The sequence below is a fragment of the Oenanthe melanoleuca genome, chromosome 7, assembly GCF_029582105.1.
Source record: "Oenanthe melanoleuca isolate GR-GAL-2019-014 chromosome 7, OMel1.0, whole genome shotgun sequence".
In the NCBI taxonomy this organism is placed as follows: domain Eukaryota; kingdom Metazoa; phylum Chordata; class Aves; order Passeriformes; family Muscicapidae; genus Oenanthe; species Oenanthe melanoleuca.
In genome coordinates this window covers 35114576-35133021 of record NC_079341.1, presented here as the reverse complement: position 1 = coordinate 35133021, position 18446 = coordinate 35114576, and the positions used below count along the sequence as shown (strand labels likewise).

At 35.6% G+C, this 18446-nt stretch overlaps 1 protein-coding gene across 1 annotated transcript in view; it reads right to left on the bottom strand.

Moving 5' to 3' along the window:
* Nucleotides 1-18446, bottom strand: part of KIF5C (kinesin family member 5C) — a 63286-nt gene that overhangs the window by 34684 nt on the left and 10156 nt on the right. Inside the window, exons 2-8 of the mRNA XM_056496443.1 lie at nt 7590-7680; nt 5416-5489; nt 3996-4100; nt 2669-2717; nt 1650-1705; nt 304-391; nt 91-215 (exon numbers count right to left, since the gene is read on the bottom strand). Coding sequence (XP_056352418.1) covers nt 91-215; nt 304-391; nt 1650-1705; nt 2669-2717; nt 3996-4100; nt 5416-5489; nt 7590-7680 — 588 coding nt within the window. The remainder of the gene's footprint in view (nt 1-90; nt 216-303; nt 392-1649; nt 1706-2668; nt 2718-3995; nt 4101-5415; nt 5490-7589; nt 7681-18446) is intronic.

Below are 18446 nucleotides of genomic sequence, written 5' to 3'. Positions count from 1 at the left end.
AAATGATAATCTAAGGGGAGAGCTCTGTGAGCCACCCTCCCATGCTCAGTGTGGGATCCCAGTGGGAATCCCAGAAAAATGAGAATTTACCTTCTCACTGCCAGCCAGGTCCACCAGGTACAGCTTCCCACTGAGTTTTTTCTCTGTTTCCACATTCTCCTGTTTGATATTGATGAGGAAGATGCTGTGGCTCCTCGAGCTGTGCTCATTCATGTCTGAAATCACAGATTGTAACAACAGCTGCTGTTAAAATGCTTTCCAAGAGAATTCCAGAGAATTCCAGAGAATTCCAGGGACACTCACTTGTCACAGCCACGTGCCTGTTGGCCTTCCCTTCATCAATGACATCCAGAACTTCTTCAGGACTGGACACAAACCTTTCTGTACAGCCCTGGGGACAGAAAAGTGGGAATCAGGAATGGTCAGGTGGGAATCAGGGATGGTTCAAGTGGGAATCAGGAATGGTCAGGTGGGAATCAGGGATGGTTCAAGTGGGAATCAGGAATATTCAAGTGGGAATCAGGGATGCTCAGGTGGGAATCAGGGATGCTCAGGTGGGATTTAGGGATGTTCAAGTGGGAATCAGGGATGTTCAAGTGGGAATCAGGGATGGTTCAAGTGGGAATCAGGGATGGTTCAAGTGGGAATCAGGGATGGTTCAAGTGGGAATCAGGGATGTTCAGGTGGGATTTAGGGATGTTCAAGTGGGAATCAGGAAGGTTCAGGTGGGAATAAGGGATGATTAAATGGGTATCAGGAATGGTTAAGCAGGAATCAAGGATGGTTAAGTGAGAATCAGGGATGTTCAGGAGGGAATCAGGGATGTTCAGGAGGGAATCAGGGATGTTCATTCAGCACTAATGAACAAAGCAATCAGCAGAACCATCACCATCCCACGGGATCATGGCCGAGGCAATGGACCCAAAACCACCTTGGGGTGACTTCAGGGGAAACTTGGGAGCCAATTTTTTTCCACAGGATTCAAGATTCAGTGACATCCAAACACACAGAATGAAATTTTCCCCAGAAAACATGGAATGATACTACATACATTCCTAATTTGGGTTAGATTTCACACCCAAATTAATTCTTCCCCCCAAACTACAAGACAAAGTCCTTCTCTCTCAATGCAATAAATTATTTTATCGATTTCTTTTTGCTCCTCAAGCTGAGAATAAACAGAATAATATTATATATACATTATTTAGGCTCACATATGTTCATATCAAGCAGATTGCATTCAAGTGAGGGCCCAGAAAGTCATAAAACAAATCCCTAACCCAACCAATCTGTTCTGAGCTATTGAGAGATCTCAGCATCCAAGCAGCAAAATATTAAAGAACAAAATTCCTCAAGTTGTTCTCTTTCATATCTGACATGAAAGGGGAACATGAACACTTGAAATTTAACAGCATCCTAACAAAATGGCAACGTTCAAAGTCAGGAAAATAAAACAAACACGATTCAAGCCCATTAATATTTCAGGAAACTTGTTTAAAGCCAGGAACCAACACAACTTGAACATCCAGGGCTTCAAAGAGGAGGTGAATTATTTCAGCAAACACTCTGCATGCAAATAGAAGTGTGGAAATAAATGCATTTGTGGGGGGAAAAAAAATGAAAAACTGAGGATAAAATTCTTTTTTTACCTTAACATAGGGAACTCTGTTTTTATCTTCATGTACAGCAAGGTTTGTCTTTGACACTGGAGAAAAACATGGAGATCATCAGGAATATTCCAGAGGGGAGAAATAAATAAAGTGTCAGCTCCAGGCAGGGCAGACTCATTTTGGGCTTGGAAATTTGTAAATGAATTCTGCAGTCACTCCCCACTCGTGAACCTTCAATATTTCTGACACACAGAAATTGTTTCCTGCTCTGTCAATCTCATACCTGCTTATTCAAATTTAACTTTGGGGCACAAAAGCTTTTTGGTTTTTTTTTTGTTTATTGCTTGGGTGAATTAAATTAACCCAGACTAAGCTGGGTTTTGGCAAAGCAGAGGAGACAGGAATTTGGAACAGCTCAGAGCCACATTTACAGAGATTTCTACATTTACAGCCATTTCTAATTTACAGGCATTTTTAATTTACAGAGATTCCTACATTTACAGACATTTCTAATTTTCAGGCATTTCTAATTTACAGGCATTTCTAATTTACAAGAATTTCAACATTTACAGCGATTTCTAATTTACAGAGATTTCTAATTTACAAGAATTTCTACATTTACAGAGATTTCTAATTTACAGAGATTTCTAATTTACAAGAATTTCTACATTTACAAGAATTCCTACCCTTACAGACACATCTGATTGACAAAATTCACTTTTATTAGCACCCAGCATGCAGAGCTAGAGACATGAACTGTGAAAAAAACAGATTCCCCCAGACTAAACTGCCTGACAGAAGCAAGGCATGATTCTAAAACCCCTCCTGCATTTTTAAACCAGTTTTTTTTTTAATTTTTTTTAATTTTAAGCAGTTTTCCTTGCCCTGCCTTGCTCTGATTCATGACAAACTCGTGCTCTGCACAGGAGGCACAGCAGGTGATTGAAGCTGCAAAATTCTCCAGTTTCAATTTAATCCCCTCCTAATAAAGTCACTTTTCCCCCCAGGCTTTGGTTTAAAGCCAAGGCACTCAGTCAGGTAAGAAACACAGAACTCACCATCAAGTAGGTCCCTTATTTTGTCCAAATATATCTCAAAGTAGGAAACCTGATTAAATAATCACAAACATCACAGATTGAAATGCTGCTGATTTCATGTCTTGCTGCCTCTGTGTTTCCAAGCTAAAAATAAAACCCCACCTCCCACACAGCTTGAATTCCATCTTACATGGGAGCACATTTGGATCTTGAATGATTTACAAGCCATTGATCTTCCTCCATTTATCAAAAAAAAAAAAAACAACCTGCAGGCAAACCTTATCTCCTTTTTTTTATTTTTTTTTTGGTAACATAAGCAAAATTGAGACAAAAAATATTGAATTGAATCAAGGCAATGCAGCTCCTGCCATATCTGTGCAGCAGCACCATGAGAAGGGTCAGGTTTGAGGATTGTAAAGATTGCACATTGATTTTCACCCCCCCAAAAAACCAGAGAGCATCTTTACCATTCCATTTCCAGAAGCCTCAGCAATATAAATTAAATTAAACTTTGAAATGAAGCACGTGTGGCTGTCCTGTCTTGAATCAAATCCAAAGGAGAGAATGAACCAAGAGAGGCAATTGTCCTCAAAAAAATAAAAAAAAATTAAAAAAAATTTAAAAAAAAATTTAAAAAATAAAAAAATAATTGAATGAATGAGTTTCTCAATAAAAGGATTTGACTCACAGAAAGAAACAGAAATATAGAAGAGTAGGGCCTAACCCTTCCCTAATTTAGGTTTATGCAGATTATTTAGCTGGAATATCTCATGGCTGCATTCTGGGTATCAATAAATATCAATAAATATCAATAAATATCAATAAATAGCAATATAAATAAATAAAAAATAAAAAATATAAATATAAATATCAATAATATAAATAAATATCAATAAATATCAATAAATATCAATAAATATAAATAAATAGCAATATAAATAAATAAAAAATAAAACTATTAATATAAATATCAATAAATATCAATAATATAAATAAATATAAATAAATATCAATAAATAGCAATATAAATAAATAAAAAATAAGATTATTAATATAAATATCAATAATATAAATAAATATCAATAATATCAATAAATATCAATATAAATTAATATAAATAAAAATAAAATTATAAATATAAATATCAATAATATAGATAAATATAAATAAATATAAATAATATCAATAAATATCAATAAATATCAATAATATCAATAATATCAATAAATATCAATAAATAAAAAATAAATAAATAAAAATAAATAATAATCAATATAAATCAATATAAATCAAGATAAATTAATATAAATCAATATAAAGACTGGTATTTGGTGAGCATCCCATGTACCTTGATGTGGAACTCCAGGTTCTCATCCATGGAGTAGATGTGGTCAAAGATGTCGTGGGCAATCCTGGGGATGATTCCCATCAGCTGAGGGTCGTGCAGCTTCCCCTGTGGGAAAACCCCAAAAAAAAAACCCCAAATCCTTCCTCAGAGGGAGGTCCATCCCAAATTTCCTGTTTATTGCTCCCATGGAATTCCTCCTCCCATGGAGCACAACAAAAATCCCACCCCAGCTGCTTCTCCTGCTCAACCAGAATTTTGGGAATTTGGCAGTGGCAAGAAGCTTTAAATCCTGATTTTAGGCTGGGGGAAAATCTGGGATATGGAGATTTGAGTAATACAGTGAAATATTCCAAACTGGAGCTCACCAGAACTGGAGGAAACTAAAAAAAAAAAAAAAAATCTGTTTTCCACATTAATTTGCACAACTTTCCCCCGGTTTTTAGGAACTGGATATTAACTCATCCCAAAAATCCCCCAGAGTGGCTCCTTCTCTTGTTGGGAGAGGCAGCAACACCAAACCAACCCTTTTAGTTGACCTCCCAAAAAATTCCAAACCACAAGATAACCCAGCTGATTAAAAAAAACCCCCAAAAAAACCCAAAAAAAAAAAAAAAAAAAAAAAAAAAACCCCACAGGAAAACTCTTCTAGCTGACCCCAAAAACCCCAAACCACAGGAAAACCCTTCTGACCCCCCAGAACACAAACATCCCATAATTAAAACAAGGACAAACCATTTTGTGCTTTGCTTGCCATTTGTTCTACATAAATTTGGGATTTATTTTGATATATCTGTTATTTATTTTGATATATCTGTTATTTATTTTGATATATCTGTTATTTATTTAGATATATTTGGGATTTATTTAGATACATTTGGGATTTATTTAGATAAATTTGGGATATATTTAGACATATCTGTTATTTATTTAGATGTATCTGGTATTTATTTAGATATATTTGGGATTTATTTAGATATATCTGTTATTTATTTAGATATATCTGGGATTTATTTAGATATATTTGTGTTTTCTTTAGATATATCTGTTTTTTATTTAGATATATCTGTTATTTATTTAGCTGTATTTGGGATTTATTTAGATATATTTTTGTTTTGTTTAGATAAATTTGGGATTTATTTATATATATTTAGGATTTATTTCGATATATTTGGGATTTATTTAGATATATCTGTTATTTATTTAGATATATCTGGGATTTATTTAGATACATTTGGGATTTATTTTGATATATCTGTTATTTATTTTGATATATCTGTTATTTATTTAGATATATTTGTTATTTATTTAGATATAACTGTTATTTATTTAGATATCTGTGTGAAAACCAAGGATCTGAACATTCCCAAATCCCTTTTTCCATCTTTCCCACCAAATAAATTGAATTTTCCCCTATTTTTACCTCCATGGTGTGTGTTTTTCCTGATGAGGTCTGGCCATAAGCAAAGATTGTGCCATTGTAACCTTCCAGAACATCTGCAAGGAGGAAAAAAATTTAAAAAATTAATTAAAATTATTCTGTGCCATCCTCAAGCTGAATTATTAAACATTTTTAAAGCCTTGGAGCTGGAATAAGAAGTAGTTCGTGCAAAAAAATGGGGGGAATATGAGACATTGAGCTAATTTTAGGAAAAAAAAAATCTAAATTAGAGAATCTGTGGGATTAAAAAAAAAATAATAATAAAAGAAAAAGCAGAACCCTGGAGAAAATGCAACAAATTCACAGCTATTCCTTATTTTAAATTTCACATTCTATTTTCTATTTCTGTGTCACAGTATCAATTAATAGATAAATAATAGATAAATAAATAGAGAAATAATTTCCAATTTTTTTTTTAAATAGATAAATAACTTCCAGGCAAAAAAAAAAAAAAAATTATACATTAAATTAAATCGATTAAATTGTATTATATGCTTTATTTGATATTAATTAAATTATATTATTGATATAAATACACAAATAATCTCCTTATTTACATCTGCATGCAGGAAGGAATATTAAAGAAGAAAAATAAATATCAGAAAAATAAAAAAGGAATTTTGAATTTAAAGAGAAGGATAAAGTTAGAGACCTTAATTAATGCCCTTCTAGAATTAATATTTTGAATTAATTTAGAATCTTCATCTGCTCACAGAAACAGAGACACTGCTTGTTTTTGTTTGTAGGAAATAAAGATTTAAATAATTGATTATAAATAATATTTGAATTTTAAAAAATCTTGTTGTAATTCCAGAAGAGTTCATTCCTAATATTTCAATTTTTCAATATTTCAATATTTCCTGCCAAATTTGGTTAAATTAGGGGAGAAAATAGCTTGAACTGAAATAAAAAAGGAAAAAAAGGAGGAAAAAAATGGGGAGAAAGGAGGGAAAATGAAGGGGGGGGAAAGGGAAAAAAAAAAGAGGAAAAAATCGGATAAAAGGGGAAAAAGGGTCATAATTTCCAGGTAAGGGGGAAATAACCTGATTAATCAAATATTATGTAAGGAAATTACTCAGAATTTGCATCAATATTTGCATTTTGCTGGAGGAAGCAGAGATAAGCAATTTACCTTCCCAATTAGCAAAAAAAAAAAAAAAAAAAACCAAAAAAAAACCAAAAAAAACCCAAAAAAAAACCACCTTTATCTTATTTTTAAAAATAAACTTTCTGCAGTGAGAACAAGGCAGAGCTCTCAGCCCTGAGGTTATTTTTGCTGGAAGATTTTTCCACCTTTAGTCATTTCTCCACCATCTGTGCACTGAACCCAGAATGAAAAATCCCAGATAAAAAAAAAAAAAAAAAAAAAAACAAAAAACTGCACAAAATTTCAGAGGATGAGGGAAAAAAAATCAGATTTAAAAAAAACCCACAGAGCCAAGATCAGGTGGGATTTTTATGTCATTTCCAGGAAAATTTTTTAAAAATCCAATTTTTTTTTCCCCAATTCCAACTCTCAGTGATTCCCAGGTTTTTCCAAATTTTTTCTCTGCCTTTGAGCTGCCTTTTTTTTTTTCCTGAAGGTGAACACCACAAAACCTTCCCATTTTTAGTTTTAAAAAATTTAAATATTTATTTAAATTTTAATTTTTTTTCTCTCTATTTTTAGATTTATATTTCTCTTTTTCACCCCAAATCTCTCCAATTTTACAGCTCAGCATTTGAATCTCATATTTATAACCAGAAAAATCACTCAGCCCTAAGTGAGAGAAATTCCAAACAAACTTTCCCATGGAAAGCAAATCCCTTCCCCACTCTCCATCCTCCCACAACATTTTACAAATATTCCACATTTATCCTGGGCTGAAAAACATATATTAAAAAAAAAAAAAAAAAAAAAAAAAGATTTTGTGTGGAATAACAATACACAACAAGTGCTGCAATTCCTTTAGCTCTACTGGTTTTTTTTAATTTTTTTTTTCACACAGACCCTTTAAAAACCCTTTTAAAAACAAGGAAATATTTGGAATTATTTATGCCAAACTCTTTTTCAGACATCCAGCCATTCATTACTCAGAGTTTAAACAGCTGGAGGGCACAAAAAACACAATTTTCCGTTTCCTGGAGGGGAGATGATGAATAAAAACAAAACTTACCTTTGACAATCTGCTTGGCACAGGCATTATAAACTTGCTCCTGGCTGGTGTTAGGGGGTAACACCCTGTCAAAGACATAGGGCTTCCCTTGCTGCAAAGAGAGCAGAAATTTATATAGAAATTGATATAAAAATTATATATATATTGATCTAGAAATTTTATATATATATATTTTATTTATTTTTTTATATATATATATATTTATATGATATTGATATAGAAATTATATTTCATGTCAGCCTAAAACGCAGCATTTCTCACAGAGGGACAGGAGAATATTTTGTGGACTAAAGATGTGACATTTTGGGGGCTCCAAACCCTTTTTTTTTTTTTCTATAGGTGGCAAATAAAAAGTGGGAAATGTTCCCTGTGTGCTCACACTGGTGGGGTGGAGATTTCCTTCTCCTCCTGGGAATTAAGGGGAATATCTGTGTAAATATTGGGAATAATCCTGTAAATATTGGGGGAATAGCTATGTAAGTATTGGGGAAATAATCCTGTAAATATTGAGGGGAAATATTATAAATATTGAGGGAAAATCCATGTAGAGATTGGGGGAAAATCCATGTAAGCATTGGGAATAATCCTGTAAATATTGGGGGAATAGCTATGTAAGTATTGGGGAAATAATCCTGTAAATATTGAGGGGAAATATTATAAATATTGAGGGAAAATCCATGGAAAGATTAGTGGAAAATCCATGTAAAGTATTGGGAAAATAATCCATGTAAATATTGGGGGAATAATCCTGTAAATATGGGGGGAATAGCCTTGTAAATATTGAGGGGAAATCCTTTAAATTTTGAGGGAAAATCCATGTAAATATTGGGGCAATAAATCTCTAGATATTGGGGGAATAACCCTGTAAATATCACGGGAATATTTCTGTAAATATTGGGGAATAATTCTGTAAATATTGAGTGAATAATCCTGTAAACCTCTAGATATTGGGGGAATAATCCTGTAAATATTGGGAAAATATCCATATAAATTTTGCGGGAATAACCCTGTAAATATCAGGGGAATAAATCTGTAAATACTGGGGGTAAATCCATGTAAATATTGGGGGAATAAACCTGTAAATATCAAAGGATTAAACCTGTAAATATCGAGGGATTAATCCTGTAAATATTAGGGAAAATACACATGTAAGTTTTGGGTTAATAATCCTTTAAATATTATGGGAATAATCCCGTAAATATCACGGGAATATTTCTGTAAATATTGGGGGAATAACCCTGTAAATATTGGGGGAATAATCCTATAAATATTGGGGGAATAATCCTGTAAGTATTGGGAGAATAATCCTGTAACTATCAAAGGAAAAATCCTGTAAATATTGGGACAATAAGCCCGTAAACATCAAGGGAATACTCCATTAAATATCCAGGGAATAACCCTGTAAATATTGGGGGAATAAACCTGCAAATATCACGGGAATAAATCAGTAAATATTGGGGGAATAACACTGTAAATATTAGGTGAATAATCCTGTAAATATCAAATTTAAAACCATGTAAATATTGGGACAATAACCCTGTTAATATCAGGGGAATAATGTCCAAAAAGGAGGCAGAGGAGTCATTTCCTTTATTCCACTGAAGGGAGAGGCCATGGGACATTCCCCTGGGGTCTCTCAGATTTTTGGAGGGTCCAATTTATCCCAATTTCCCTCTCTCTTTCCCCATTGCTGAGGTACCTGAGAGGCACAGACTGCCCAAACCCTGACACCTGAGATTCCACTCTCATCTACAACCCTCCTTTGCATTTTTAATTCTTATGGAATTCATGATTTCCCTCATTGCTTCTTTCACCTTCCAATATCCAATTTCATTTCTCAGCAAACCTACAGTTTGTTTGTAAAGGCAAATTCCTTTTTATTCCATTCATCAATTCATAATCCATCCCATTGTTCCTTTTATCCCTCAGTGCTGGTTTTATTTACCCACAGCTCGTTTGTAAAGACAAATCCAACATTCCTCCCAAGCCCTGAGATTCCCAAGTGACACCAGGAGTGACACTTCAAACACCACCAGCAGTACCCAAAAACCAGATTGGGGTGACCTTCCAAGGCTGAGCCCTTGTTTCAGCCTGGATTTTGGAGTTCTAGGATGAGGATTATTATTATTATTATTATTATTATTATTATTATTATTATTACTATTATTACTATTATTACTATTATTACTATTATTATTACTACTACTATTATTATTGCTATTATTATTGCTATTATTACTATTATATTATTACTACTACTACTATATTATTACTATTATTACTATTGTATTATTACTATTATTATTGTTGTTGTTGTTATTATTGTTATTATTATTATTTTATATATAATCACTGAGCATCTTCACTGACTGCACAAAAGAGCAGTTGTGGGATTTTGGGCAGAGTTTTTGTGCTTCAAATCCACATTAATCCTCATTCTTTATCCAGGAATTCCTGCTTGGGATCTCTGATGTTGGAGAAATGTTGGGATTTTCCTGTGTCACCCCATTCCACCCCTGAGCCTTTTTGGGTTTGGTTGTGTTGTTATTGGAATCTCTGTTGCAATAATAAGATTGTATTACAGCTCTAATTAAATTAATCTTAATTTCTGACTGGTTTTCCCTCAAAGGCAACAAAAGGCACCCTGCAAAGGCAGCACCCTCCAGATCCAAAGGGATTTTCCCAAAGCAGAAAGGAGAAGGAGCAACCATGAAAATCCTGATTTTCAGCATCTTCCACTATTGTCACCTCCAGAAGTGACAGAACTATTTCCTTTTTTTTTTTTTCTTTTCCAATGTAACTCATCCTGCACAAAATACCCAAATCAGGGAGCAATCCCAGCAGCAAAGAGCCAGAAATAAAATGTGATTTTCTGAGCCATGCCAACCATTCTCTCTGTGCACCTCCCAAATTTCCCATCACATGCAGGGTGTTATCCCCACCCATAAATCACATTTCCCTTCCTTCCCTGACAGGCTGTTCATTAACTTGAGCATAATTCTGGGATTTAATAGAGATTCCAATAATAACACAACCACACCCAAAAAGGCTCAGGGGTGGAATGGGGTGACACAGGAAAATCCCAAATTTTCTCCAACATCAGAGATCCCCAGCAGGAATTTCCCCCATTGTCACCTCCAGAAGTGACAGAACTATTTCCTTTTTTTTTTCTTTTCCAATGTAACTCATCCTGCACAAAATACCCAAACCAGGGAGCAATCCCAGCAGCAAAGAGCCAGAAATAAAATGTGATTTTCTGAGCCATGCCAACCATTCTCTGTGCACCTCCATCTATTATGTCCCAAATTTCCCATCACATGCAGGGTGTTGTCCCCACCCATAAATCACATTTCCCTTCCTTCCCTGACAGGCTGTTCATTAACTTGAGCATAATTTTGGGATAAGTGCTCTGATCCACCCACACAATTCCTGCTCCTCTTGTACTGACAGCCAGGGAGATTCTGCTCTGGGTACCACCAGGAAATCTATTCAGACATATTGACAGTTATTATTTCACTTCTTTGAGTTTAAAGGCTTTAAAAAATAATTTAATAAAGAGGATTTCACAAGCACATGAATGGATTTTCACCACAAATCCCAAATTTTCCAAAGCAGCATCTCAGAGCAGCTCTGTCACCAGCAGCTGGTGCAGCTCAGTTAAAGAAATCCAAGATAACCAAATACATTTCCTGGTTTGATAAATCAATAAAAGAACCCCAACCCCCCAGAATTCCCCAGGGAGAGGAAATGGGGAGGGCTCAGAGCTCAGCTAAACCCTCATGGAATTTCAGGATGGATCCCCAGGCTGGACTCCAGCTCTGGGTGTGCAGGTTGGGATGTGAAGGGAGGTAAAACCTCATCAGATCCACCCCAGATCCATCCCTTCCACATGAAAAAAAAAAAAAAACCAAAAAAAAACAAAAAAAAAAAAAACAAAAAAAAAACATATAATAACTATGGGCAAGGTGAGATGGCTCAGAACAAAATTCCTCTTTATTCCCTGGAAGGGCCAGGGGGTTTAGGAAGGTAGCAGGAGGGTTCTTTAATAATAAATATATAAATAATAAATAAGAATAGAATAGAATAGAATAGAATAGAATAGAATAGAATAGAATAGAATAGAATAGAATAGAATAGAATAAATAAAATAAAATAAAATAAAATAAAATAAAATAAAATAAAATAAAATAAAATAAAATAAAATAAAATAAAATAAAATAAAATAAAATAAAATAAAATAAAATAAAATAAAAATCCCCTTTATCCCCTGGAAGGGCTCCCTGCAGTCCCTCAGGGAAGCTGCAAAACCCAAATCACCAGCTCAGCCTGAATCCCTTGGCTGGGCTGGATCCCTGTCATTGTCACCCTGGGCTCTGTGCTCAGGATTTTATGGATTTTGAGGGGATTTATTGACTCACACCCCCAAATTTATGGCACCAGTGCAGCAGAGACAGAGGGTGATGTGCAGGTGACATGAGGAGCAGATTAATTAATGAAGAATTATTTCCCAGATGGTTCCCAACACCCTAAATGCTCCTGTAGAAGGTTTATAAATAAAAATGGGGAATTGCAGGTCTGGAGGATGGGATATTTCCCAAACAAACCCTCACAGTGGGATTGGGGAGTTGAGGCATGGAGCTGCTCCCAAAAAGTGAAATAAAACAAATTCCTTCCCTCCAGCCCACAGAGCAGCAATTAAAGCTTCTCTCCCTTGGAAAATGCAAAGGCCACGTTTGAAGGTTCCTCCATTCCCAAGTGGGATAAATCTGCAAATTAATTCCCCCTGGAATTACAGAGAATTTTTGGATGGAAGCAGTTCTCTTCCCCACAAGGCACAGGGAGCTGCAGCTCCAGGGCTGTTGATGTTTTTTGCTGGTGAAGCCCAAGAAATAAACAGGATCTGAAGCCATTTATCTCCCCTGAGAGTTGAAAACATGGTTGGGAACAAATGGAGAAAATTAAAGGATGTCAAAAAACCAGCAAAATTCAGGAGGTGCTGCTGCCATGCCAATCCCTTTTCCATGTCAGCCTGCCCTGTAAAAACACCCAGTGGGTGAAAATTCAGAACCCCTGGTGAAAAAAGAAAGAGAATATTTATTCAGAATATCCTGAATATGCTACAGAGTGAAACCAAAGTGTCCAAAAAAAAAAAAAAAATTCCTTAAATCTTGGAAATATTCCTAAAAATCATTTGGAAAATAAAGGAAACAGGTACTGCAGAGCAACTGGAGTCAAACCCAGATTGTTTTTGCAGAGGGGGGTTAATTATTGATTTATCTTCTGAATATTTCTGTGGAGCTGATGGAGTTTGGCTCGTGGCCAGTGATCCACTTTTAGCTCTCAGTGCCAGCAAAAAGAACTTTTAACTCCTTGCAACAAATCTCCAACCCCAAAAAAAGCATCATTTGATTTTATTTTTTGAATCTGCAAATTCAGGCAATCAAACCTCAGGAATTATTTTAAAGCTATTCTTCCACCTTGATGGAAAAAAGACTCTTCCAGAAAGGAATTGGAAGGATAAAGATCTCCCAAAAAATAAAGGCAGCTATTAAAAAATCCTCTTGAGCAACATTTTTGCACAGATCTGACACAGCAATCCTCAGAGGAGCAGCTCTCTCATTATTATTGATTTGCACTGGTGCAACCAAGTCCCTGCCAGACCCAAAATAATCCAAATTTTCTCCAGTTTTCACCAGGCTCCAGCATTTCAGTTGACCTGGTCCCTTACAGCAATGGGAGAGGAGAATTTGGTCATTTCTTGTGATTATAAAACAACACAAATTAGCATTTTGACAGAAAAGGCAGAAAAAATATTCTTTGTAGAAGAAAAGAGAAAGAAAGGTGCCATAACTCATCAGGCCTCTAACACAAGGTGATTTCAGAGTAATTGAGAGTGAAAATAGAAGAGTGGATATCAGGAAAAGTTTTTTCCCAGAAAAGGTGACCAGGTCATCAGGAAAGGGGTGAGGTCCTGGAGGGATTTAAAATCCATTTAAAATCCATGTGGATGTGGCACTTGGGGACATGCTGGTGGCCTTGGGGAAGGGCTGGCTTCAATCTTCTTAAAGATTTCCAACCTAAATTCCATTATTCCATTGTAGATTCATAAAAATTCGATGCTTTGAAACTGATCTTGAATTACTGTGTGGGTTTTTTTGTTGTTGTTGTTATATATGGTTTTCTTCTCATAAAAAATAAAATTTCCCAGATAGAAAATAAACCCCATGTTGGAGCAGCAGGGGAAGAAGGGTCCCCATGGGGGTGGGGACAAGACATGGGTGGAGCAGGGTTTAGGATATCCCAGGAAAAAAAAAAATTAAAAATAAATAATAATAGGAATAGGAATAGGAATAGGAATAGGAATAAGAATAAGAATAAGAATAAGAATAAGAATAAGAATAAGAATAAGAATAAGAATAAGAATAAGAATAAGAATAGGAATAAGAATAGGAATAGGAATGAGAATAGGAATGAGAATAGGAATGAGAATAGGAAAAGGAATAGGAATAGGAATAGGAATAGGAATAGGAATAGGAATAGGAATAGGAATAGGAATAAGAATAAGAATAAGAATAAGAATAAGAATAAGAATAAGAATAAGAATAAGAATAAGAATAAGAATAAGAATAAGAATAAGAATAAGAAGAATAAGAATAGCAGAACAGGTGGAAGGTTCCAGGCAAAGCAGATTTGGGGAGAGCCCCAAGGAGCTCCAGAAGTGCATCCCTGGCAGGGCTGTGTGAATAATCTGACTTTGTTAAACCTGCCCCTGGCAGATTTGTGGGGGCTCAGGGATTTGTAATGGGATCCTGAGCTTGGAGTCAAATCCAGCCAGGGCAGGAGGGGTCACAGCAGCAGCACTGCTGCCCCTGGAGCAGCAAAAACAGGATTTAGGGGGTCAGGGAACAGCCCAGAGCATCCCTTGGGGTGGCACAGGGAGATCCCTGCGGAAAAAGCATTTCCTGAGGTCTCACTGCCATGTTTAATCCTGATTTATTGTGTGGTGGAATCCTAAGGGAAGAACTCCTGGAGGGTCTCAGGGTCTCCATCACAACAGCCCTGAGCACATCTGTGCCCCCCAAACCTTCACCTGGGCAGAGCCAGAACCCCTCAGCACATCAGGACAGGGCTCCTCACCCTCCAGAGCTCCACATCTCCTCTATCCCAGCCCCAGGAGGGAGGAGCAGCAGCCAGAATTTCCCAGCATTTGCAATTTAACAGAGCTCAGGGAATAACCAGTGCCCTGGTTCCTGCTCAGGGTGTGCTCCTGATCACCAGGCAGCACTGAAATCGCTGAAATTCAAACTTCATTTCACTCCCTCTCCTACAAACTGAGCAGTGCTGGAAGCTGGGATTTCAGGGATTGACTGGGATTTTAGGGTTTGGCTGGGATTTTAGGGATAAACTGGAATTTTAGGAATAAACTGGGATTTCAGGGATGGGCTGGGATTTCAGGGATCTGATGCTGCAGCAGGATTTGGAAAGCCTGGGCTGGAACAGAAATGTTCTCCCTGCTCTGCACCAGCCTCCAAGCTGATTAAAACCTCAGGAACTGAAAACACAGCCCAGAATTGCAAAGGACAGCAGCAGCACTGAGAGTTCTGCATTCCCTGCACCATTTCCCTGGAAAAGGGAACCCCAAAGGGCTGAGAGGGCAGCACAGGGCTGGGGATGGTTCTGTCTGTGTAAATGGGGGATTGCACACTTAATTTTCTTCTGTCTTTACTCAGAGTTAGGATTAAAAATACAAAGGAGATGAATTTTTTTTTATGTTGGGACTTGGTTGTTATTAAATCTTATCTAAAGTACAGAGAGTTCTGCTTCCAGCTAGAAGTGAGAAAAATGGAGCTGAACTTAGTTACAAGGTCTTTAAAAGCTGAACAATCCAATAAAGAATTAACACTTGTATTATTTATAATTTTGACTCAATAACAAAACTCCTGTGACCACAGTGCAGCACTAACTTGTCCAGCCAAAAATTACTGCCAGAAATCATGAAGAAGAAGGAAGATGAGCACCCCAAATTCCACATCTTGTTCCATACCTGTTACTATATTATAAAAACCCCAAATTCCCAACCCTTCACCATGTGAAATCACACACTTCTATTTAATTACACACCCGTGATTTTAACTCCATCACTCACATTTGGAAGCTTCTCCAAGGCCTCAAGTTAAAAGCAGTGTTAGCACAGAAATCTCAGAAATCCCAGGTCTGGGGGTTCCAGCAGTCTGCAGACAGGCTGGATGTGCCACACCCAAAATACCTGCTCAAACCCAAAATACCTCCTAAAAGCCGTGCCACACCCAAAATACCTGCTCAAAACCAAATATCTGCTAAAACCCCATGCCATAGCCAAAATACCTGCTCAGAACCAAAATACCTCCTAAAACCCTATTCCCACACCCCAAATAGCTGCTCAAACCCCATGTGACACCCAAAATATCTGCTCAAACCCCATTCCACACCCAAAATACCTCCTAAAAGCCATGGCAAAATACCTGCTCAAAACGAAAATACCTGCTCAAACCCTGTTCTTGCCTGATTTCCTTCTACCCCTCATGATCTGGAGAGAATCAAAGAAGCAGAACTCTGGATTTTTATTCAAAATGTCCCAATCTCACTATTTTGGCACCAACCACCCAATCCTCCCTTATTTGGGAAACAGGCAATGAGACAAAATTTATAAATTAAAATTAAAAATTTTAAAATTAAAAATTATAAATTCCAATCATATTTTTAGAAAGTAAGGATTCTTTCCCTGATGTAGCAGGTAAGTTTAAACAGGAAATTGCTGATCAGAGATCCCAGTGCTGTTTGGAAAATCTGTTTATTTGTGGGGGCAGGGCCTTGCTCAGCAATCCTGTTAATAAAATTGTATCAGGTAATTAAACAGAGACCAAAAATCCCTTACAAAAATCATTACAAACCAGAATTGCTGGAGGTAAAAAAAAAAGAATATTTAAGTTTTGCGTCCCTGGCAAATTAATTCATCAGTGATGAATAAAATCAGTCAGCAAGAGGCTGAGATTTGTTTAAATCTAAATCAGAATTGCAGCTGGCCCTGCACTGGGTAGGAAGAGCAGCTCCAGCAGCTGGGGACAGGTTTTGCTTCCCTGGGCAGCTGGCAAAGGGTGCTGGGTGTGTTACTACAGCCCAAACACTCCAGAAATGGGAATAAAAGATATTTCTGAGCTGGAAAACACCCAGAGAGCACAACAGCCCCCAGTGCACTCTGCCAGGACAAAGAGCTGCAGTTTCCTCTCTGAACTGAGCTTCTTGGCCTTTCTTTGGTCATTTTTTGGGGTTTTTTTATGAGCAAAAATAGAATTTCTGGCTCATAGCCCTGCTGCTGTCTGCCTGCAGCAAGAAATGCTTTAGAGAGATGCTGCAGAGAGCACAGCACTGAGAGCAGCAGAGCAGCCCCAATTTCTGCTGAATTATCCCCAAACATGAAATTATGCCCAAAAATGCTGCTGGGTTATCTGGCAGGAATTCCCTGATCAGGTTCAGGTGCATTTTTGTCTGTTCCCTCCAGCTCCAGATGTTGATCCTGCTCGAGAGTTCCAGCCAGGAGTGAGAGCTCTGCTGCTGCTTCCTGGCAGGCAAGAGGAGGGAAACAGCACCTAAATAAATAAATAACAAACTGGCAGCCCTGTGAGCACAGCACCTGCTGGCCCTTATGTAAACCAGCCCTCATATTCTGAATTTTGCACAGCAGAAATAAAGCCAGACCTGCAAGACACGGGGCTGGTGACTAGCACAGGGTAAGGGGGGTGAAAATATCATTAACAGGGTGAAAAGAATCATTAAGAGGGTGAAGAATTATTATTACTATTATTATTAACATTATTATTATTACTATTATTATTATTTTATTATCATTATTATTGCTATAGTTATGATAACCATTATTGCAATAATGTTAATATTATAAATAATAAATAGATATGGATATGGATATAGATATTGATATAGATTTATAGATATAGATTTATAGATAGATATAGATATAGATATAGATATAGATATAGATATAGATATAGATATAGATATAGATATAGATAGATATAGATATAGATATAGATATAGATATAGATATAGATATAGATATAGATATAGATATAGATATAATTATTATTATTACTGTTATTGTTATTGCTATAGTTATTATTTTCTTATTGCTATAATTATTATAATCATTATTGCAATGATATTAATATTATTAATAATAGATATAGATATAGATATAGATATAGATATAGATATAGATAAAGATATAGATATAGATATAGATGATATAGATATTATTACTGTTATTGCTATAGTTATTATAATAATTATTGAAATAATGTTAATAGTAATTAGATATAGATATAGATATAGATATAGATATAGATATAGATATAGATATAGATATAGATATAGATAATAATAGATATTATTATTAGTGTCATTGTTATTGCTATAGTTATTATAATAATTATTGAAATAATGTTAATAGTAATTAGATATAGATATAGATATAGATATAGATATAGATATAGATATAGATATAGATATAGATATAGATATATATAATAATAGAATTATTATTAGTGTCATTGTTATTGCTATAGTTATTATAATAATTATTGAAATAATGTTAATATTATTAATAATATAGATATATATATATATATATGTGGTATTATTACTACTACTACTACTACTACTACTATTATTATTATTATTATTATTATTATTATTATTATTATTATTATTATTAGCACTTGCTCTTCCTGATGAGCCCCAAGCCATTCTGCAGGACTTCAGCCTCCAGCCACCCTCAGCATTTGGCAACATTTTAAGGAAAAA